The sequence below is a fragment of the Catharus ustulatus genome, chromosome 2 (genome assembly GCF_009819885.2).
Source record: "Catharus ustulatus isolate bCatUst1 chromosome 2, bCatUst1.pri.v2, whole genome shotgun sequence".
NCBI classification, from domain to species: Eukaryota; Metazoa; Chordata; class Aves; order Passeriformes; family Turdidae; genus Catharus; species Catharus ustulatus.
In genome coordinates, this window is record NC_046222.1 from 30735006 (window position 1) to 30760236 (window position 25231).

The window sequence follows — 25231 nt, forward strand, 5'->3', positions numbered from 1 at the left end:
AACCTCAGTTTGTGAAAAGCACCAAATTCTTCAGAGAGGATCACAAGATATTCTGTAAGTTATAGATTTTCTAATTGTTCTACATCCATGCAAAGAGTGAACTTAGCAAGACTGATTCACATACCTTCCAGAACCCCATCCTCAGCCTGATTGTGAAAGATGAAGGCTCATGCCCCTACTGGTAAAGGCAGAGCAGAGAAATACTTCATGGTAAAAAAGCATTCAACCTATTCTTTTCATAAGATTTTGTCCCAGCCTTTCTGAGTTTGCAACAAAGTTCAGTCCCTTGACAGGTGAGATAATGAAAAGCTGAAAGGGATGAATGATGAAACTTGTTGCTCCAGCCTCGGATTCCACAGAGAATCCTGTTACCTACTGCCCTGATCACTAGCTTTAATTCCATATTTATTTTGATCTAGAAGTTTTGGATAAAATGTGTCTTTTCCATATTTTTCTTTTTTCTTTTGGAGTAATTAATGAACAAAAAGCTCTCATCTCAAGGAAGCAAAGAGCAGATTACCCAGTAAGTGGCTGAGTTGATTGCCACAAGGGTGTCTTCCCCATGCCAGAATGGAGCAATTGTTGATTATTCACAGCCTACATGGCTCTTTCCTGTGTCCTTGAACAGGTCCTGGCTGGCTTCATGGTGTCTTTTGGCATGTTATTTCCTTCAGGGTCTTGCAAGGGAGCTGAGTCACCTCACAGAGAGGATGGACACTACTTCATTCTTACTATTTCACTTTTAAACTGAGATTAAACTTGTGGAGGGGCAGGTACTGAGCTCTTCACTCTTGTGACCAGTGACAGGACTTGAAGGAACAGTGTGAAGATGCGTCAGGAAAGGCTTACACTGGATATCAGAAAAAGTTTCCTATGCGCAGGGTGGTTGTGCACTGGAACAGGCTCCCCAGGGAAGTGATCACAGCATCAAGTCTGACAGAGTTCAAGAAGTGTTTGAACAACACTCTCAGGTGCAGAGTGTGATTTTTGGGGATGGTCCTGTGCAGGCCCAGGAGCTGGAGTCGGTGATCCTGATGGGTCCCTTCCAATTCAACTTATTCTACGATGCTATGACTCTATGATTATGTGATTGATTCTGTGATTCTGTTATTTAAGAGGTACAGTAAGGTCAAGCAGTATAGCTTTACATATTTCTTATTAGCTAGGTTTGTTAAGTCCCAGTTCTGAAAAATGAAAAAAAATAATAATAATTTTAAAAGGCATATAAAATTCTGTCTTTTCCATCATCTACATAATTATAAAAATGGAAACTCACTTTAAAAATCTGGAATAGAAAATCTATTTATCTTCATTTCATTGCATCAACAATTCAGAGATTTAAAGACCAGAATTGGAAAAAAGGCAGACTCATTTTCAGAAGCACTCACTGCCAAGTTCGCTTTTCTGAAAACTCTGTTAAGTGCAGAAATTAAAGATAATTTTCTTTTGTATTTTGAGTGTGAAATGCTAGGTGATCATAAATAAAATCTCAATGTTTTTCTTTCCAAAATGAAGTGAATATTTTAGTAATAAAACATTTGAAAGGATATTCAGGTGAGAACAAATTGTTTAGCTAAAATTTTTGACAGAGAAACAATAAAGAAGGTGAAGAGAATACCATTATCCCTGAGTTAAAATATCCTGTCCTGCATGCATTTGGAAGTCTGTGTGTATTGAGGACTTTGCCTGGGTCCTTTCCTCACAGTAGTGAATTCTTTTTTACAAAGAGGCATTACCATTTTTTTGTAGCCATTGCTCACAAAAATAGTTACTTAATCTCTTAAGCTTTTCTTTTTTGTTTTTTTTTTTTTGTTGTTGTTGTTGTTTTTGTTTGTTTGTTTGTTTGTTTTGAGGAGAGGGTACACACTGTGGAAGAGGGGCATGGAGGTGGGTATTTTCTAAGACATTGTTTTATACCAATGTCCTCCTCAGCTTTTCCTGGTGCCAAACTCTTCACCGTAGTGCAGCTGGCAAGCTTCCCACTCAGCATTCTGTTTGGTCTGGACCACACATTTCAGTTCCTAGTGCTCTCCTTGTCCTGTCCTGAGGTACCAAGTCTATCTGAGGTGTTCTGCCATGGTTCCTCCCCCATCCCCTTGTTAAAAGAACAAGTAGAAATTCTGTCTCTTGTGTCAGTATGATGAAAGTAAACATCTACTGGCTGGGAAGCGGGAATATGTCGTGGTCTCCAAGGCGTAGTGTTGAAATGTTCCCTCAGTGGCCACAAAGCACACTTGGAGTCACGTGTGACCTCACTGTTCTCTCATTCTTCTTGTCCATTTTTGGCCAGATAGCTTATGTTTTGTGGCTTCCAACAGGACCAGGAAGGCTCAGACCTGGTCTCAGAGCCCAGAATAGTATGTGACCAAGACAGGGCCTCCCAACAGCAATCCACCAGTTCAAACTTACTTCTGCTTTGTACCTTAATTTCTCATTTAGATAGGAAGAGTGGAGATGTTGCCATCTGTTTCAGTTTCTAGTTGTGTCCTTGTGCTATTCTTCAATCCATTGTGAAATTTGACCCCAACTTGGGAGAAAGACCAGCTACTGATATTCTTTTCCTTAGTCGCAAACAGGGAAGTAATTCACCCTTCCTGTAACTCGTTCTGAACTACCTCTATTTGAGGACTATATATCTCATGATTGTGCCCCATATTAGACATTAACCTGTCTGAAGTGCAGGATTTGTGCTTTTCTATTTCACTCTGATATGATTTACATTAGGATGTATCAGGAGTAACACCTCTGAGTCCTGTATAAATAGGGATCACAGTGGTGTGGCAGAAACACAGGTGTGCTGATTTGAACAAACTTCTGTAGACCATCTCATGCAACCTCATGCCCAGTGTAGAGCAGTCACCAGCATTACATCATGTTGGCCATTGTTGTCTCTGCCAAGTCTTGAAAATCTGCAAGCACAGAGATTCCAGTGCCTGTGTGGGTGACCTCTTCCAGTGCTACACTGACTTCTCAGAGGATGAGTTTTTCTTATTGTCTTATCTGACCCTCAGTAATTGCAAGTTGTGACCTTTTCACCTCATTATCTCATCTGCTGCTGTTTAGAAGAGTTGTCTTCCATATTCTTTGTAAGTATCCTTCAGTTACTTGCAGGCTGCTGTTAGATTGTCCTTTAGTCTCCTCTTTCATAAATCAAGTTCAGCACATGGCAATCTCTTCTTACAGGGCATCTTCTCAGGCCCATGACCATTGTATTATATAGTATCTTGCTTACCTCTTTTTAACTAAAGGCTGTGAAGAAATTGTTGTGAGAATGGAAAGGAAGAATATTTTCCTAAATGAAGAAACTTAGCAGAAGACTAACTGATTAATGCACATGGCCAAGTAGTGTCAGTAAAGTGTATTTTGCAGAAATGCCTTGTGACTGAGCCCAGCATGTTTTACTTCAGTATTTTGAGTTCAGTAGTTCCATATTTTCCCTAGAAATAGTGGTCAAATATAAAAAGTAGGACTGCTTCTTACCTGCAGTTTACATCTTGTGTAAGTGTACATCTGGAACAGCTGTTTCAGGAGGAAATAAAATGTGATGAGTTAACCACGATATTGTTGTCTCCTTAGGAGACACAGTGTTTTAAACATAACTAGGATTAGCCAAATTTACTAGGAGCAGGGGGTGTTCTGCAGTTGCTTGCCTATTGTTGAGCCTTAAAAAAAGGTAGGAGCCATCATTACCCTTTCAGTTTTGTTGGCTTTGGTAAAACCTAGTAAACCCTCTGCAAGCCTGAAGCAGACCAAGGATGCAAAATAGCAAAACTGAGATACAAAACAGTTATTGGGCAGAGAAGGCAAAGAAAGGGAACATATTTTAATGTGCAAGAAAGTATGTTGCAGACTGAAATTTCAGCTGAATCCTTTTCAGTGGTGTGTTAGTTTGCTGATCTCTTAGATTCTTTGGATTAGAACAGGCAAATGTAAAGTTCCCTCAAGTAAAAACCCTGTTCTGAAAAAATATTATATTTATATAGTATTATATTTATACAGTATGATATTTATATAGTATTATATTTATATGGTATTATATTTAGTCTTGTAGCAGAATGGTTTGAAAAATTACTGGAGGTCAAACTTTATAATGAAATTATTTCGTGAAGATGGAAAAGAAAAGGCAAGAGAGATGAAAGGCTGTCAGAACAGTGGGTGAGCAGGTGGTGGGCAGGGGGAAAAAGGAAGGGAGGAAGGAAGGGAGGAAGGGAGGGAGGGAGGGAGGAAGGGAGGAAGGAAGGAAGGAAGGAAGGAAGGAAGGAAGGAAGGAAGGAAGGAAGGAAGGAAGGAAGGAAGGAAGGAAGGAAGGAAGGAAGGAAGGAAGGAAGGAAGGAAGGAAGGAAGGAAGGAAGGAAGGAAGGAAGGAAGGAAGGAAGGAAGGAAGGAAGGAAGGAAGGAAGGAAGGAAGGAAGGAAGGAAGGAAGGAAGGAAGGAAGGAAGGAAGGAAGGAAGGAAGGAAGGAAGGAAGGAAGGAAGGAAGGAAGGAAGGAAGGAGATGCGGAAATACAGTCAAAATAAAGAGAAACATAGGAACAGTAGACATACTTAAATTCATTATCAAAAAGTCACAGAATCGCTCTGTGACTCCTTGAAGACTGTTCTTATCAATAAAGGCCAAGGGGAAGAAAGCACTGAGTGCCTTGACCTTTTCCTCATCCATTGTCCTCAGGGTCCCTGCTCCATTTAGCCACAGGCCCACATTTTCCTTGGCCTCCCTTTTGGTGCCTGTGTACTTGCAGATCTTTTTTTCCATTGTCAGGTTTAGCAAATGTCAGGAATCAAGGAGCTGTAGGCAGAGGTAGCAGGAGGCCTTCAGAGGAGTGAATCAATTTACCCTTTTACAGCCTGTCAATAAGGAAATAATAGGGGGGATTGCAACAGCCTGTAAGGTCTAATGCAAATCCCAATTTCTCTGTCAAGGTGAATAAGCCCAACATTCAGTGCTTTTTTGACAGATTAGTCAGTTATGAAATAAAAAGAGACAGTATGTAGTTCTAGGCCTGTGATTCACCCCCACCAAGCATGAAAAAAGAAAGAACAAGGCATAAAAAAAAACCCTCTTGAAAATTAATTATCAAGGCATGTATTTTGAAGCTTCCTTGAAATTCTCCATTAAAATCTCACAAATTATTAATCAATTGGTAATCTCTCAAGTAAGGGATTTACAATACTGTGAGAGAGACTCTGCCAGTGGACACTTTTCACCAGCTCTTACCCTTTGCACACACCTGAAACCCACCTCGATCTCCACTCCAACAAGCAGATCTAGGACAACATACAGTATTCCTCACTCGTCTCCATGTCAGGTTTCTAAGTAGCAGCTCAGCTCCAACTCACCTCATCTCACCTCATAGGCACATTGTCATTGCTGAGCTTGACATATTACTGTAAAGATCATTTTCCTAGCTTGCTGTTTCAACTGCGTTACCCTTCTATTAATATTGAAATTGCTGAATCTTTATATTTTATTAAATCCAAAAGCTGATTGCACTTTCCAGGGCTGTTCAAAGCATGTGTCCTGCTACCTCTCTGAATTTCTTACTCAGCGCCAAGAGATTAATTCAAGCCTCCAGTGCCAAACTCCATCTCACACTTCTTAGATTTTTCAAACATACTTTAATGAATAATAATACTAGAACCATGACAGTATATATACTGTTTAATGAAGGTTAGCCTGAAAAAACTGTAAAACTAGGCCAATGGGTTTATATTTCTGTTTTCCCCGTATTTGACATTCAATTTCTGTCCTGCTTTTCTAAGAGATTTTTTTAATCAGATAAACTTAATGGGAGGCAGAGTTAGATAAAGAATTTTAAGCAAAGAATGTGCTTGCACCTATTACTGTGACATTTTCATGAGAATCTGAAACTATTCTCATAGCCTCAATACCACTATTTTATTGAAGGCAAAATCTCAGTACCATCTTCCTATCTTTTTTATGTCTGTTCCTTTCTCAACAGAAAACCAATAATCCTTCTCAGTGTTCATAAAATATGTCTTTGTTGCTTTGTATAAAAGAGAAGGCAAAAGTATTTATATTTGTAAGACCTGTGTTCACCTGGTAAAACTGAGCATTCTAACCATGCCTACTGGAAAACAAAGGCATTCTAAGCTCAAGACGGGTTTACCCTCATATAAATCCATCAGTTTCAGCAGAATTATTCTTGATTTATGTAGATTCAAAACCAGCTCATAGCTATATATAAAACTGTATTTAAAAGGATGAATCACCGATGGTTTTGCTCAATAATACTTTTCACCATTCTGTTTCAAGATTGTATAAAAATGTTAGGAGCATACTTTTTTGTATTGCTTTCTTAACTGTGTTTAAAAAAATGGGTGTAAGATACCAGAAGCTTATTTGATGGCTAACAAAAAGCTGTAAAAACCTGATTTATATCAACATGACTATCAATTGCTGCTTTTGAAATACAGTGTAAATACCTTTTTAACAAGTGTGGTTCAGAGCCCACTGTAGTTAACATCAATCACTGAAGACCTCTGAACATTGCAGTAGATGTTTGATTAATAATGCAAGAAATGCTGAACACTCTGGTTTACTCATGTGTGTCAGTAGCACTCAGCATGATTATTTATTGTAGAATCAGGTCCATACCAGCAGGGTATTTAAAAACGCTCTTCATCTACCTTGTGTAACATGGAACAAGAGTAATTCTGCTGAAACTAGAGGTATTACCTTTGTTCTGCATGTTAGATACATATCCATTTTCTTAAATGACTGCTGAAAACACATTGAAGTCAATTATGGCATTCACAGCCCTTCTGGGAAAAAATAAGCCTGAAATTGATGGGTCATTAATCTCAGTCTCTTCCAATGAAATTCCTCACATTAGGTAAACTAACACCAAATAACATTTAATGGCCAAATATGAACAAGTGCAGCTCATTAGGCTAAATTTACAGGGTGGTTAAGAACATATATGTTGTCCTTGCTATAAATGGGGACTAGTCTTGCAAATACACACAAAAGCCTTTGTAGTCTGCAGAAAGATTAATATTTCTTTGTCCATTATAAGCAGACTGTCATGGTTTAACCTCAGTTGGCAACTAAGTACCACACAGCTGCTCCTTCACTCCTTTCCTTCCACAGGGAGATGAGGAGGACAATCAGGAGAGGAAAAAAAAAAAAAAAAAAGCAAAAAAAAAAAAGCAAAACTAATGAGTTAAGAAGAGTTTAAGAACTGAAAGAATGTAACATGTAATAACAACAATAGTGCTATCAATATTACTACTAATAACTTCAATCAAAAGGACAGGGAGAGACAAACAAGTGATACACAGTATAGTTTCTCACCACAGACTGATGCCCAGCCCGTCCCTGAGCAGCAGTCAGCGGCTCCCAGCCTTCTCACCCTAGTTTATACACTGAGCATGATGTTCAGTGGAATATCCCTTCAGCCACCTGGGGTCAGCTGCCTTGGCCATGCTTCCTCCCATCTTCTTGTGCACCTGCTCACTGACAGGGCATGAGACATCAGTCCTTGCTTAGAGCAAGCACCGCTCAGCAACAACCAAAACATCAGTATGTCGACAACACAGTTCTCACACTAAATTCAAAACACAGCACTGTGCCAGCTACTACGAAAATGAACTCTGTCCCAGCTGAAACCAGGAGGAAGACTTACAAATAACTTTCCTTTACATGGGTATTTGAAATCTCACATTTAAATTTAATTAGCTGCTTTAACGTGGTTATAAAATACCATCCCCATTAAAAAAAAATTAATATCCAGTGTAGTTCCAGGATCTGATAATTAATGAATTGCCATAAGATACTCAGTCACACAACAATTTCTTCTCTGACACTATTCCAAACCAAGAAAGTTACTCTACTCCCCATCTTAGAACTAAAATGCAAATGTGATACATAGCCCTAATTCTGAGAGCAAGACTATGCTATTTAATAGTTCAGTAACTGCCTTAACATTGTGATCATTTGTCATTTCAGCCACGCAGTTCCTGAAAGACACATTAATATTCTTGCTTACAAAATTCTTTAGCAGGTATATGTGTGTGCATACATATACATACAATGTCTTATATTTACATAAAATTTAAACTCGATCTTGTGTCATGACTTTCATGTCTTTGTACACCCATGTTAGTCTTATTAAAACTGTGTCAGAGAAGACACAACTATGCTTATGTGGGCTCAAACACTGTTAAATTATAACATCCTGATTAAAGTCTAATACCACATGAAGTGTTTGTATATATACATATATATGCATTTATATGTTGATAGAGAAACTCCATGTTTAAAAAGGCAGTTTCATGGAAAAATGCTACGTTTTTATTTCTTTACTTCCTTTGTATTCACTATGTTCCTCTATATGGGTGTTGTGACAAAATTCAGTTTACATGTGGAAAATCACAGGGAGATGCATCCTTCCATTTCAAGTTCAAAACCAACCTCACATTCTAGATATAGTACCAGCTGAGCTGAACTAACTTGGTGAGCTGTTAGTAATACAAGCTCCCAAAGCAGAAAGGGAGCATTTAAATATATTCGTCTCTTTGAGTTTAGATCACTTCCAAGCATTCACACCTTTGATTCAGCAATTAAATATAGCTGGTCTTGTTTTCTTAAATTCTGTAACACCTACACAACCCCATAGCTCATAGAGATGCCCACCTGGATCCTGGGCTCCCTTACCTGCCCCACAGGATCTCCCACTGCCACCTGTGCCCCATGACAGGATCAGAAGCAATGGCACAAACTGAAACACTTGAGGTTCCATCTTAAAATCAGGAAATATTGTTTTACTGCAAGGATGACTGAGCATTGGCACAGATTGCCCAGGTTGATTGTGTAGTCTCTCTCCTTGGAGATAATCAAAAGCCATCTGGATACACATAGGCAACTGGCCTGAGGTGGTACTGCTTGAACATAGGGGCTGGACCAGATGACCTCCAGAGGTCCCTTCCAACCTCAACTGCTCTGTGGTTCTATAAAATCAAACACAACCTATAAATAAAGTTGGGAATCTAAGTGTTTTATATGTCCGTTTCATACATCACGTTTGTCTTCTATGCTGATATTTTAAAATTTGGTAAATTTAGGAATCTATAACAAAGGAACACAGTCTATTTTTTTCAAATATTCAATCCTTTGAAAGGCCGAGCATGTTCACATTTCTATTCACTATGGTGTTTTTTACACCTGATGAACTGAGGTCTCAATAAAATGAAAACGACCAATGATTTATTAAAGTTGCTGGATTGTACAGACTGTGCAGAACAGAGGAAGTCAAGTCAATTAACTTAATGTGATAGACAACAATTCTATATTTAGCTTTTTTCACTTTGCATTGGTTTTAGTTTTTTGACTGCTGGATATGACTTTGCTATCTCTGACATCAATTTAAAGTCAAAATCCTACTTAATCATCTAGTTTTAGATGTGAAATCCTAGGTTAAACAAGGTAGTGTTATTTATTTGGGATTTCTTCACAAGTCAGGGGAGATGCTGTTGTCAGTTTCTATTTTTCTTCCTTCATCTTTTAACCATTTAGACCTTTCTCTGTGGCAAGATCTTCAAAAGAAACATTATTGTTTGAGGGACACAGTTTGTGTGTCTTGCTGCTGGTGGCAGAACGTTGCATTCCTCTGAATGGCAACATGCTTCAGAGTTTTGCTGAAAATTACTGTGTTGTCAGTAAAAGGGGAAAAATAAGAACTTGATTTTTTTATGTGGTGCAGCATGATTTTACCTCCAGGGATTAAGTGGCTAAAAAAAACCAACAAGCAAACAAAACCAACAAAAACACCAAAAAAACCCCAAACCAAAACACGAAAACCATCCCAAACATTTTTACAAGCATTTCTTAGGAGATCTTCTTGATGACAGTAATTTGTTTTCCATGGTATTTTAGGAAATATGCACAAATAATTGGATAGAGTCCTAATGTTCTCTGTCATTGAATCAAAAAAACTATTATTTTCTGGTTTTGTTATTTTACTTTGAATGGATCAGCTAGGATCTGGAATCTGCTCACATAAATTCAAATGCTTTAATAAGGTATCTGAGCTGCTGGCCTGCTTGTCCTGTGTAAGCAACAGAGACAAACACCTCTATGGCAGCTCTGCCCATCTCAAACCATACTTTAAAGAAATCTTTTTCTTTCCATTGATCCTAGACAGATCCTACGGTGGTTTGGTGGCCAAACTTTGGTTATATTAACAGACCAAACACAGTGGGTTTTGATTTGTATGACAGTGCTGAGAGCATACTCCCCTGATTTATATGTCTATGAAAAATCCTATTTTTTTTTCACGCTTTCAAAAGCTTCTCCTTGCCAGAAAGCTCTCCCTACCCATTAATTCTGAATGTGCAGCCAGTTCAGAAGTGAGAGCTGATGCTTCTTCTCCTCCTCTATCCCACTCAACTGCCAATCATTCCATAAACAGAAATATTTAAAGAAACAGGATCCCATAAAGCTTGATATGTTCCAAAAAGAAAAAAAAGCACTCCATGTCAATAAAACCTTGAATCACCTTGAATTGAAACACTATTTTTGCTTCTGTTATTTCTCTGTTCTTTTTTTCCAGTTTCTGAGATCATGTTAATGTTCAAATAACCAGAAAGTGAAATTTCCAGTCCTATCTTAAGTTATCTTAAACAGTTTGCAGTTTTTTTCTTTTCTTTTTTTTTTTTTTCTTCTTAATTTTGGGGATTTTTAGGGCAGTACAACAGCACATCAAAAGGCAAGAAAATCTGAAGGTCTGTTCTGCCATCAGAACACAGATAGTGTTGGTGCAACAAAGAATTTTGCGTTGCTGTACATCATGCTGTGCCATACTGTGGCTAAAGAACAATAATGCTAACCTTATATGTGGAAAGGTGATAAGACTGGCTAAAAAAAGACACTGAATCTGCGTCAATGTGTTTCTTTTATAGGCCTTTCTGTACCCAGAAACTTTTACTCAGTCTTTTCAAGGTTTCTTCACAACTGTGAATAGTAAAAACCTTTCTAAGGCTGAGATCCACTCTCTGAGCTTTTCAGGTTAGGAAAAGTCACATGAATCAGTGAAATGCATGGGTCAAAAGCATTTAATCAGAAAACTTCAGCCTTCACACTGATCAAGCAATTTACACAACATCAACAGAAGACTCATTTGAACAGAAGCCCAGTTATACAGATCTTGCTACTGTCAGTTACATTTTCTGCTCTTGTTGTTGCTAGTAATTTCCTTTTTGCTCTACAGCTTTCTTAAGTGGAGCCACTTCTTCAGTCTGTAATGATTCTACACCAATCATTTGTATTGCTTCTCTATTACTGCCTGAGTAAAAGGAAGGATGAACTACTCATGCATGCACAAGGACGTCTCGTTATCCAGCTGCTCCTGTGGATGCTCTTGGCAGAGCCAGATCTTTTCACATGACAAGAAACAATCAGAACCGAGGAAGGATGTCAACAGAAAAGCATGAGAGAAAGTGTGGCCACCACAGGAATGGGGGAGCAGGATGCAGACTGTCCTGGCATGCCTGAGATGTGCAGGAAGGACTCAGGTCCAGCTGACACCGTGCCATGCAATAAGCATTTGCTTGTTGCAAAAGAGGCACTGACAACTATCAGGACAGCCACAGGTTGTGTTTTGTGGACAAAGCATTGTGCTTTGTGTCCACAAGTCAGGCAAGGATTTCCATTCTGTCTTACCCACTCTCATCTCAAAATAACATATGCTGCCTTATGAATCAGCATCAAGAGAAGTGCTGAGGCACAAAGGGAAAGTGCTGCCAATCCCTTATGAAAATGGCAGCAACAAGAAAGGGAAGGCAAATTATAGCAGCAAAAGCCAGGATGGAGACAGACAGCCCGTTGGTCAATAGCAATGGAGGTGGTTCAGGGTAGGTTGTTCATAATATTTTAACTAATCTGAAACTAGTCACTATAAAATTCATACTCCTGGAGGGAGAAGATGCACTCTTCATTGTAAATCTCAAGGGGAACTCTCTTCTCAAACTTGAAGTGCCCGAGAGAGACCAGAGTCAGAATTGTCCTCCTTTCATAGACTTAGCCAGGTTTGTAAGGCCAAAAAGTTACTTAGTTTTACCAGCTGGCAATCTTGAGCACAAGCTGAAATGGCTTTCTGCCAGTTTTCTTCCCAGTAATTTAACTACAGTTGGACCCTTTACATCTGATTTTAAAAAATAAAGTTTTGTATGTTGTCATAAGAGTTGTAGTCTAACAACTACAAATAAAAATAGTAATTGCTAAGAGGCATCAGAATACAATATGCTTTTCATCAGTTTCTTCTAGAAATTCCTGCATGGAAGATGTAACGTTAAATATCAAATGTCTTATTAATGTCTCTTTTGAAGACAGTTGACATTAGATAGAATTTCTGATTTAGCAGAGGGGTACAAAATACACTGAAAATGGAATATTAAAAAAAAGTTTAGCTTGGAAAAGTACAAGAACTGCAACTGCAGTTAAATCATAGTACAAATGTGTTTTTGTAATATGTCCATGGTCATAACATTAGGTGTCCCCGGTTACTGAAGAGGATAATGTGAGTTGAAGGCAACTCACCCCCATTGTTCTCACTGAAATTATTCTGTTAGTTTTTCAACTTTTATACTTTATAAAAATATATTTTATATATGGGTCATATAAGCAGTCTCCTTTGCAAGTCTGGCTAACTCAGGGAGGTGTTCATGTTCTTTTAATGAACTCAGGGAGAAAAATTTAAACCATAAGTTGATTCACTTAAAATCAGCTTTTTTCCAACAACTGTGGGAAGCTCCAGTATTCCCTGAGTTTCCTAGGCACTTCATCCTTGCCCGTCTTCAGTGAGCCATCTTCCATCACAAGTGATGATTCAGATAGCCACATTCCACCTCTAGGAGTCACAAAAAGATGCAAAATTCTGTTAACCCACACTAAGAAATGGCTGATTTCTTCAAGATCACACAAGCGAGATGGACTTAAGAACCAACACAGAGGACAAAAAACTGCTGGGTGATGAAGAGAAATTCTGTGCTATAAAATAATAAGATCCAGTGAAATACAGCTCCAAAAGAGGTGTCAGGGTGTCATTGCTCTGTGCAAGGAAATGTTATTTTTTGCCAGTTTTTGATGAATGGAAGTGCCAAATGTGGGACTTCAATGTCGGTGCCCATTTGCTGGTAGCTCTGCAGCAGCACTGAACTGTAAGTCACTGTGCTGATTTTTTCTGTCACTTCAGCTCAGGAACTGCCATTTCTCTTTCTTGTTCTTCTTTCTGTCCTTACTTATCCTGCAGAGGGTAAGAAATAATAAGCATAATAAACTTCTTCGACAGAAACCTCTACTAGAGCTGAAGTACATCTGAAACTAGGTAGAGTATAGATCATAAGCTTGATTAGGACATGGAGTAGGTGGTCAACTGGATATTTTTCCTCCTCCTAAGTACTAAGGCTCAACAAAGCCTACAGAATATAATGTCTTCCTGAAGAACTTCTTATAGAGCTGTTGTGAAACAGCTGAAAATCAGTGAGAGGGGAAGATTGGTATATCAGCTGCAAAGTGACTTTCAGAGATCAGGGCCTTAGAAATTTGCTAAGCAGAGAAGGGCTTCCATTAAATATTCTGCTAATTTAAGAAAATAATTTGTACAGATAGAATACTCTAGTTATTTTTGTTAATAATTAGCCTCTAAAAATAGTGGAGCTCTACTTTTTCATGTGAAGTTCAGCTTTCTGCCTGATACTGAGAAAAGGCCTAAAAATAACTGGTTTTATAGTTCATTAGCACTTTCTGGTTCTTGTTTTTTGTCACTAGAGAGTCAGTCAAGATGATGCTGGGGAGGGGAAGAGGCCAGTCAGTGATACAGCTACTTTTCCTACAAGAAAGCTGCTGTGAGCATTGATAATGGAGGCTCTAACTCTCCCAACCTCTCCTCAATAAGATTTTCTTGCACTTGCCAGGGTGATGCAAAGTAGCTTGAAAGTACCGAGTCCTTTTTGTTCCCTTTCTATTAATTTCCACTGTCTTGCCTGTTCAGCAAGGCAGGCACTTATGCAACCACAATGATAGTAAAAACCAATAAGAAAATCACAATGGAAAGCTCACCCTTCTCTGGCTTTGTATCTTCATAACTCTTTATGCAATGATCTGCAACAAACTCTTCCTCTTCACTGCATTCAACTTTGATATTTTCAGTGCAGGCTTCTATAACTTCTGTTGCTATTTCTACAACAAGCTGTGCCTTGTGATGCGAGGCGTTTTAAAGTAATCTGGCACATGAATATCTCTCTTCACTCGAAAATCAATAAAAACCTTCAGTCACATTTACATTTCTGTGTACTGCTTCCAGATAACAGGAGCATGTCTTCCCTGGGTTATAGCTAATCATAAAGTGAAAACAGCTGCTGGGGTTTCATGCCTCAGAAGATGACCTTGTCCTTATTTTTTTTTCCTGTCACAAAAAGAGCTGACTTGCCTAGCCATCCTTAAAATAGAACTAATTACCATCTGTTAACAGGCCCCTAATGTTCTGACTATAGATCCTTATGCACCATTCATGGTTTCATTGCCATGATGATAAATTGTTTGTAATTCAGAATTCATGGAGAATTACATCAGCTTACCTGGATGACCCAGCACCCGTTGTGGAGACTTCTATAGAGCTGTGCACACTGAATGTTGGACTCCACAGAGAAATGCAAGGCCAGCCTTTTAATAATACAGTTTTTAATTTAGAGTTATACTGTAAAAATATACTGTATACCCACTATATACTGTATACTGACTTTGAGTTATACTGTAAAAAAGTATTCCCACTACACTGATGAGTCCTCTCTGTTGCATGCAAGAGGAAGGACACAGAAATCAGTAACCTAGATCTTCTTCCAGCTAGTCCAAGTTAATGAAAAGGCAGCCCTAGAAAATTGGCTCCTTATATACTGAGCCCCACATTACAGGAGGAAAAGGAGCTGAGTCGTGACTTGCTAAATAACCATATAGGCTTTGAGCTACTCCCAGGGAAACATGGCATGGAATGATTTCTTCATTCTGTATGATTGCATAGTGCCAAATCTACTCAAGCAGCAGGGAACATGACTCACCAGCAACCTTGAACTTTGTTCATGTGCACACAAAAAGAGCCCCTTACCCTTGTTCCAGCTACTCCCTCAAGTACCAAGCTGCTCTAGAACCGGTGCTGCATTCATGGGCCATGGCGACTCCCCTCAGCCACACCTAAAACTAAGTGTGTTTCCATCCTGGCCAAAACAAATGAGGCAAGACTGGTGCAGTTTGGCTACTTGTATTGCAGAATACCATAGCTGTGTGCTACTTGTTGATGGCATAGAAGTGCTTGCCCAGCCAGGCCAAGTGGGACATTAAATATCAGCATCAGTGCAATTAGTAAGCATATAGCATTAACAATTATCACTACCAAATACAGAGGTGATTCTGCAATGAATGCCCAGGAATGAAACTGATATGGTTTCTTTTTAGATTCTTCTCATTTGGGACTGATATTTTAAAATCATTTGGAAGACCTGATGTATTTTATTAATATAGAGATATTTCTTTCCCTTGTGTAACTCCCTGAAAGACAAATCAGAAATAAAATGACATTAAACTTGGAAAAGCTCTTTATTTCCCAGAGGCTGTAGCCTAATTCAAATAGAAAATACTGTTATGAGCTTTTCCTCTTTCTAGTTTCAACAATACACAGGCAGTAGTCATATCTCAAACCTTCCTTCTGAACAGCCACAAAAAATAAGCATCTAATAGCTCTGTCAGAACAACAGGTTATTTCTCCTTCTTATATCTGTGCATCTTGGTTTCTTTTGTTCTAGATAGTTTTGTGTGTAGTACTTTAAAGGCAAGAGATCTGTCAAAACTCTCAGAACCCAGACATCTCAGAAGAAAAATCTGTTGCAGGAGAAAATACAACATAGTTTATGCCTGCTGCTTGTTTTTTCTGGATAATTGAATGGGAGAGGAAAAGTATTCCATGGTGATCCATCAGTTAAAGTGCTCCCTAGCCTTTACTGGCTATTTTAGGCGTTCGGTGCTCTTCAAATTTTGATAGAATTGATACCAATTATGTAACATATGGTCGTCTATGACAAACATAACTGTCACAGTTGTGACCGAAATTTTAAATTCCTGTAATGACATGAGAAGTCAGCATTGATAGGTGGGGGACCACACATTAAGGCCCCTTTCTGTTTTTCATTACCAAGTTAGCTTCTACTAAGTGAATAAAAAATGAAATTAAATTAAATTAAGTTCTCATCTTCTTTAGTCAGAAAAGGAGAAATTTAAAATGACAGGAAGGATTTTTTTTCTTCTTTTGGTTTTATTTGCCTTTCATGAATCCTTGAAAAGGGTCAGGATGCTCCCACAGAAATCAGGGACTTGTAGTGTTACCATGTCAGACATAGCTGTAAATCTGTGTAAGCATAGAGGCTTCATCCTGCAAGAGACACTGGCTTTGTGAAACTGCTGGTGGACTTCTCTGTGGTTCACACACCAGAGTAAACATTTCGTACTGGACTCTGTAACAGGAGAAAGGCTGCTGTAGCATAAACCAACCAAAAAGTTCAAACATCTTAGCAAGGCACTATATTCAGAAGAGCTCCATTAGAAAGCCTGCTTTTCCTAGGATCCCTGATATATGGTACAGATTCAGGAAAAAGCTGAGAAGTCTGGAATGTCTCTCAGAAACACCTGGCCCTGGTAGCCTAGCCTGTATTTCTCAGCCTGCCAGATTTACTTACAGTTATCAATCTTGCGTCAAAGTAACCAGTATGCTTGAATATATCCACCTCTTCTATTCTTGATTGCAGTGAGAAATGGAAATAAAACCGCAGGACATCTAGCCACAGATCATCACAGCTTTCTTTATTTATCTGTAGTTCTCCTTTATTTAAATCTTTAGTTTCAGATTCTTGACTTACATGGCAGAGACCATTAAACTACAACAAATCCATATGCTGCATATGTGGAGGCAACAGCATGGTTATACATGGAGATCCATTTCCAGATTATTGATAGCAGTTAGATTAGTCTCTACCCTATGAAAAGAATAATTAATTTAGCCATCTGCCAACTGTAGTTCACTTTTGGTCTTATCCACCAAAGGACAATGCTTCTAAAACACAATCCCCTACTGAACTGAAGCTTGAAACCCTGGCTGTGATAGAAGCAGATTTGAGACTTCAGCCAGCGCTTGAGAACCTCCTCACTGTGCAACTTACCTCACTCCTAATGAGGCTCAAGGGGCTCCAAACAAACAGATGGGCAGCAGAGTCTACTGACAGACCATCTGCTCAACACCACAGAGTACAGGTGAAAACACAAGGCATTTCTCCAGCTGTTGCTTGTAGCAGGCATTTTGCAAACCAAGGAAGTGTTGCTGTGATATTAAACCTAAAATAGGCATTAGATCTACCAAATGCCAAAGATAATCAAAATGCAACCTTCTAAAGAAAGGTGCCTCTCAGCAATTTTAAAATAATGCTTTGCTATCCTTCCACAAGGTGCTTCTCAAAGAATAAATTTCAGTTAATACTAGTGCATTTCTCTCATATTTTGTTTTTTTTTTCTGTGCTGAACTAGGACTTTTCATGCCCTGCATGGGACATTCTACTCTACATGCCTTGCAAAATCTCCATCTTTATGAAAAGTAACACGAGTTCAATTGAATGTCAACATCCGTAACTTGTCGATATTTTTTTTCCCAATGGCACCATGCAGTAAGCAGTCATGAGAGCAGATTGGATGAAGAGCATTTTAATTATATGCACTGCTCACACATTTATAAATAATACAAATATTTGATATCATTCATGTCCTTAAATTTTGTCAGCTCATTTCCTGTAATCTCTCTTATGTTCCATGTAGCTTTAGAAGGTTTTCATCCCTGAGTGATGTCCTCATCTTCTTTTAGCGTGTATTCTTTCATCTCATGATAGCAGGTTCTGTTCTTATTGTGTGTACATATGTATCACCAGAATTTATAATCCGCCTCATAATTTCCACTAGGCTCAGGTTTATAAAACTTGCCACCTGTATCTCCTGCACAGTGCAAATATAACTTCATAATGTCTTAATATCATAGAATAATATGTGTGGAAAGGACCTTTTATGTGAGCGGCACCCTGCTCAGATAAAAGATAGCTTTAAAGGCTGGTAAGGGATATTCTCCGGCTGAGTTTTGCAATCTACACAGCTGAGACCCCACGCATCCTGTAAGCATTTGTTTCAGTGCTTAACCTCTCTTAGGGAGAAGAATTATTCCTGCATACCCAGGAATACTGGAAACTAGAAATTGGATTGGGTTTTTTTTGACCTGTCACTAAGAAAATCCTGGCTTTTACCCAACAGACATTCCCCCTTAAAAATCTTGACAATATGGGGTACCTTGGGTCAGATCCACAAAGGTATCAAGGCACTTATGTTGCATTTACATATCTAAATTTTTTTTTAGCTTCTGCACAATAAGTAAAAACTTTGCAAATATTGTGATCTTTACATTCCTTTTTGCTACTTGGGGTTATTTCTGTTGCAGCCTAAGTATGCTGACCACACCTTTATGATACTGATGACCGGATTTTCCATTGACTTTTTGAGTATTTGGAGATCTAAGGTATAATCTAGTTCCTTGTATAACTGATCAGTTTCAGTTGTTCTGGACTGAGGCTTTATTCTAAAGAGTCAGTGTTTTCACAATATTTTTCCTATCACCATTACTTAGGGATATGATGTCACAGTTGTAATACACTCTAAGCTATGCTTGTCTGTATAGAGAACAGTGACTTTCCTGCTGATAACAAATGGACAGATTTGTCTATGACACGTTGATCTGGCATTTCAAACAACCCATATAGAAAGTTCAGAGCAGGGCCTCACTTTGAAGTGGCTGAACAAGGGGTAGCCTGAAAGCAAGCAATTTTAAGAATCAGTGCTCTCTCTCAGTTTTCTTACAGAGTCTGTCTGACTAGATTCAGTTTTAGAGTTTAGATTTATTTTCATTTGCATTGGACTCATAGTTATGTGCAACTTAAAACAGACTGAGCCTGATATTCATCAAGCAGAAAGTAGATTTATAGCTGCTGAAGAATTGGCAATTTCATACTGATATTTAGACAACATAAGGCTTCCACTAAGTAAATGTTCTTTACTGATCTTCAAAGGTCCTAGTTCCAGAAAGTGTGTACCTCAGACAGGAATATATATATTACATATATGTGTTCACAAACAGCTACATTTGCCTGCGGTTGCGTGTTGGAACTCCTTGATTTCCTGACATTTTGTATTCCTTGTGAACTTCTCATCCGTAGCATGGAAAGGTTTCCCCACATGTAGAGGAGCTAACAAAGCCCTCTTTTCTTCAAGTATATGCTCTTTACGTCCCCAGCTCTTAATTTAGTTCTGAACAATTCCTGGTCTTCTTTGTACACCACCATTACTGGTCATCTGGAGGCTGCCTATTGCATATGTAATAACTGGCAGGTAGCTCAATAAACCCAGAGCAGGTAGAAAGCACAACAACTGAAATATACCTGCTTCAATTTTAGTAGATCATCAAATCACTTAACCTTCTACCTAATTTCTGGGTTTGTATTTGATATTTCCACACTTCTGTCAAATCAGACTGACTTGGACAAGCTTAAAAGTTATTAATGGGAGGCATAGGTAAGATACTCTAAGAGCTTCATTTCCTCAGAAAATCAGTTTTAAACTTCTCTGATATTGGATTGAATTGTTTGCACTATCCAAAGATCACTTAAGATTAGAGTTGGACAAGGACTTCAAAACAATACAAGATAAAGGAGTCAAAGGAGGTTTTAACCTGTGTGATGACTGCCAAGAAGTTTTTGTTGAACCCTAAATTTTGGCAGGAGGATAGCAAATACCTCTTATATTTGGCTGTGCTTTTATATCTGCAGCAGGAAGAAGCTGTATTGTTGGAATCGCTATGGTGATTGCATTTCAGTTGATAATCTGTTGCACTCTAGAAGTCTTGATTATTAAGTTCAGACCAATGAAAATTGTGTTAAGCACATTCTATTCTAGTAGTTCTGACATTGAATAATTTAAAACTGTAATTCCATTCTTAATTAGCTTCTTAAGGAAAAGTTAAGCACTTCCCAGCAGAAGGTACAGTTAACCACTTCAATGTCATAAAAATGCCATAAATAACTAAGAATTTGTTAAGAATAAAACACTGCAGCTTGAATAACAGTTTTGCAAGGATGGGAATTTTAACCTCAAGCCCGGTGTCTCCATAGTAATATCAAGTAAGGAGAATTGAAATTCAAGTTTATTTTTATTCTATACACCACAGCTTTTGTCACAAACCTCCTAAAAATGAATTGTGCTTATTTCCCCATCTTGTCTCTCTGTAGACAGATGGATATATCTAAAAGGCTCACATTTTTGAAAATAGCTCATGATTTTTGAATACTCAGTTCTCTTTTGTGTTTTGGGAGTTATACACCCAGACAGCCTTTTCGCTCCATGTTGGATTAGGTCCAGTTTTCAAAGAACTTCAACAGTATTCATTGATGCACAGGAACAATTCTATATATCTTTAAGTCACACAGAGGTGTCATTGAGACCCTTCAGATCCCCCACCTCCACCATCAGTATCAAATGGGAGATGGAGAAATAGAGGGTTGCATGTTTAGCACCATGAAGAATGAATTCTGAAGCAGCTGCTTCCATTCTTTCACACTTCATCTGCATTAGCAGCAAGCCAGTGTCCTGGAATTGTGTGCAGCTGGCCAGAATCCATACATGGGTTCTGCAGAGAGAGTTTTTTAGATTCTTTACATTGATGTGAGGTTTGCCCCCAGACCAGATGCTTTGCCTTTTCAGGTGTTATTCAAAAGATGAGCTGTTCTTCATGTAGGCTATATATATGTATGCTAAACTTGCAAATCACATCAAGGGCTCTTTTCAGTTCTGGAAAGAATACAGGAAGTTGTCTTTTCCTTTTGTCCATATTTTCTCCTTAAGCAATTACACCATAATCCTAAATGCATAGTTGTTTCTGGTGTACAATCTCTGGTGTACAATCTCTGAGACTTTATTGTTTCTGATACAAATAATAGCTTTCATTGCAATTCTTTATTCTGTTGTTGTCTACTGTGTTAATGTTTATCCCCAGATACTTTTGTCATAGGACATAAGTTGCTCTCAAGTGAAATTGTTCATAGTCTATGGCAAGTTATTGACAGAGGGATTTCCGGAGCCCCACTCACAAAACTATTTTTATACTTGTGATGTTATTTTGGAATTACAGAATTTTGTACTACGCACAGAAATTTCAGAGAGAGGTATTACAGATGCTGCAAAATTCACACTATTTGAATCTGGAAGGTGTGCGTTGTATTAGTATGCCTAAAATAGAAATGAAGCAGCTGTGACAGAGTGCTGCTGGCTGAGAAATCACCACCACTATCCAGTTTTCTGCTGCCCCTGCTGCATGAGGCTGTGGTACTCACAGCACAGGATGGGCAGTGCATGACCTATTGGCATTCAGAGCCCAGTGTTGCCACACAACCACCATCAACACATTTCACCACAGGCTGCTTGGCTACAAACTGAGGCAGCTGAGAAGCAGAACTAATAGGCTTCTACTTCTTCTGATGGGTGGGATATGTTCTTCCTGGCAGAGATGCAGATGCACAGTTGAGAGCAGTAAGTCTTTAGGTAGTTTTGATAAATCTGAAAAGTACTGCAAGTCAAAGGTGCAATACTGCCTCAGTAGCTTAATAAAACTTACCTTGCCAGCCCTTGGCCACAGGAGAATTCAGTTGCAGACTAGTAAACAGCAATGTTAATTCTTTTACAGGAAACCAATTCATTCAGACAACTTTCCTAGCCTAAGTTGTTAGGTTTGATTTCATTCTGTATCTTTAGTCAGAATAACCATGTTCTCATAATTCTGTCTGTACCGTTCCATGCAGCCAGGAGCAGAATTGATACTACCTGATCCAGATAGGAGACTTGTCTTCAAGACCAGCCTCTTTTCCTGTAGCAAATTCTTCTTTTACAGCAAACCACATTTAAATTTGTAGTTTGACAGCAACAGAAATGCTAGAAGCCCCCTGATTTCATTTACAAAAACTGATATAGCATCTGTTGATTACATATCTTTTGGCAATTGCTTGTGATGTACTGTCATGTGTCTGGAGACATTCTTACCTAAGACAGAAACAGAATTCAGTGACTGTTTTATTTTGTAATTTATATCAATTTATGTATTTTGCTTGTAAAATGATGCAGAGGGTAAGATTTGGGTAAAAAGTGTAAGACCTTACAGATTTCATATTATAATAAAACAAAATTTCAAACACCTACAGTTTAAGCCTTTGTAATCTAGCAGACAAATACAGAAAGGACTGCTGAGAAAGGTAACTGCAAAAATTACATAGGATGCATGCCAATGAAGAAAAAAGTTAAGATATAATCTCAAGTATGTAATTAAAAGTAGCAGGATTATATTTGAAAGAGTTGAATATTAAGAGCAACACTTTGACAGAAATGAGTTATCAGTGTTACTTCTTGCAGTGAACAAGCAATGAAGAATGTCTTAAGAGAAATTCCTGCAGATGGATGTTACTGCAACTAAACCAGACAGAAATACAAACACCCATTGGGAGCAATTATTCTGTGTGGGAGGTGAGCTAGGTGAGGTGGACAGAGTGAGGAAATAAAGTTTAAAAATGTAAGAAATAGAAAAGACTTGTAAGTAAAGCACTTCTGTATCTTTGGGGATGAAAAATGTTACAGGAACATAAAGCACTGGTATTTACTTTTTTAACAGATGGACCAAAGAAACCATCAAAAGATGACACATATAAATCTTCAAATGAACAAGGATAGAAAATGTGGGACCTTTTTTCTTCTTCCTCTTTTTTTTTTTTCTTTTTTAATTGAAGCAAACTGAACTAGGCTAATTGATGCTATTCAGAGACAGTACAAGGGATTGATACCTCACAGTACCAAGCTATAGAAGACAGCATGAACTTTATGAAAGTAGCGAGCAGAGGCTCAGGCAACTCTGGTCCCCACTGGGAAACTACTGAGTCTTAAAAAAAAAAAGTAAAATATGATTGATATGATATGATATGATATGATATGATATGATATGATGTAATATTATATTTAAAGTAGGATTGACTTTAATATATGAAGTTGTTGACCCATAGTTTGCAGGTGACTTAGTGCATAGGTGAAGCATATTGTTCTGTCTTTCTCAGTTTTCAGCATTTTGTTTCATATTAAGGATTCAAAATGCAGATGCACACTTGTGGAAGACCAGAGTCTGTTGTACCTCAAATTTGAAAAACATTCTATCTTCTGTCATATGTGCTACAAGTATCAAATCTGAACCACGGGGGTATGAGAATTCTGTGTTTGTTGGAATGTTGGTGTTGGAGATGCAATACACAATAAAAAAATCAGGTGTTGAGGAGCATGGTGTGTTGGAAAAGCATAACTCCTGTATCTCCCAACAACAGGAAACTACGTTAATGGACCACACATGCCATACAGCTCCCTACAGTGCTTTCTGGACATCCTGAGAGACTTTCAGATAGCGTCAGGGACTTTCAGATATTGTGAGCCTTCTCAGACCTAGCTCATCAATATAGACAGGTACCTTACCTGATGATTAAAAATCGAATATTAATCCAGCTGCTGTTGGCAACACTGTGTTTGGAATCTATTTTTTATGAGTTCTTCCTTGCAGGGAAACTATTTATTTATTGTAACCTGCCTCTCACAAAGCTGTGGCAGTATGACAGAATAGGACACTAATGGAGAAAAAGTAGCTCTTTACTGTTTTGTGTCAATGTTTGAGTAACCTGCTTCAGCCAACACCAATAATTTGCCGTTACTCTGCACTAATTTAGGTATCTATAGAGAAACATTAAGGAAAAATCCATTAAGGAAATTTTCCAATATATCAAATAAGTTAAAGATCCAGGAACAGAAGGCAGCCTAAATTTCACTTATGATACACCAGGTGTCTTTGGACTTTTTATCTACTGAATAGTCACAACAATACTACTACCAATATCACTATGCTAGACAGAGAGAGAAATATTTTCTTTTAATGATGGCTCTAAACATTATTCCTTGTTCTCCTAGGTTTGCACCATTCCATCCCAGCCTCCACAGCCTACTGTTGTTCCAAAGCCAGTTCAATCTGTTATACATGTTCCATTGCAACCAAGCTGCCCAGGCCGAGGCAAGATGGCAAAGCTCATCAATCCAGAAGAGATGACATCCAGAGATTATTACTTTGATTCCTATGCTCACTTTGGAATTCATGAGGTAATCTTTATTTTTGTTTTGTCAATTGCTAAGTAACTAAGAATATAATATTAATAATAATTATTATTTCTTTTTCACTTACTTATCTGTATCCCGCTTGCTCATGATTATATTCCTTTGCCTTTCCTCACACGATTGTGTAGTCTGGTTAAGTGCCAAAGATATCACCCATTTCTCTAGAGACTTGCACTCAAACCCTCTGTCCCACTTAGACTCTCATTGTAGCTGCCTGTGCAGTGGTGAATTTCACAAGTGCACCAATGAAGCACATTTATGAGGGCTGCAAACCAGCCCAGCCACAGCCAGAGGCACTCCCTTATTGCTAAGTTGAGGATTTTGTTGTCTTGCATGTTTGAGCACAGACATCAGCAGAACAGCTACTCAGCTGATATGAGAAGCCAAACAGTTTCTTGACTCCTGGCATATTAGTTGAATGCACAGGCTGCGTTGATAGGAACATTACACTCCTGGAAAAAAAAATTGAAATACTTTGGATGAACCATTTACTATCAAAAGGTTGACTGTAGACGAGTTCTAAAGAAGTCACTGTTACCTTGTCCTGCTGACATTTTTGTGATGCAAGAGGATGAGATCTTTAAGAGGAGGATGCAAAAAATGTGAAATGACTCAGTGCACTCCTCACAAACAGCATAGCAAACAATATCTATTTCCATTACTCTAGTAATTGTTTGTGGGGTGTAAACATGAAAGATTTCTATCTGCCAATAACATCTTGCCAGTGTAGCATTCAGACATTCAGTCCAAGAATGGAAGAAGATAGAGAAACAATTGAGTGGGAAGGAAACCTAGGAGAAATTTTGAAGACGCATCAGAGACCTTAAATCAAAAGGATCTCCTGATGGAAGGATACAGCCATGAAGGTCTCAGGGAGTGCAGAGAGCTTCTTGCTGAGGCTGG

The 25231-nt window shown here is 38.4% G+C and overlaps 1 protein-coding gene across 3 annotated transcripts in view; it reads left to right on the forward strand.

Moving 5' to 3' along the window:
• The window catches only part of PRMT8 (protein arginine methyltransferase 8), a 58212-nt gene that overhangs the window by 7016 nt on the left and 25965 nt on the right, over positions 1 to 25231 (forward strand). For all 3 annotated transcript variants that reach the window (XM_033085819.2, XM_033085812.2, XM_033085830.2), the window contains exon 3: positions 24128 to 24313. In XM_033085819.2, coding sequence (XP_032941710.1) covers positions 24128 to 24313 — 186 coding nt within the window. The remainder of the gene's footprint in view (positions 1 to 24127; positions 24314 to 25231) is intronic.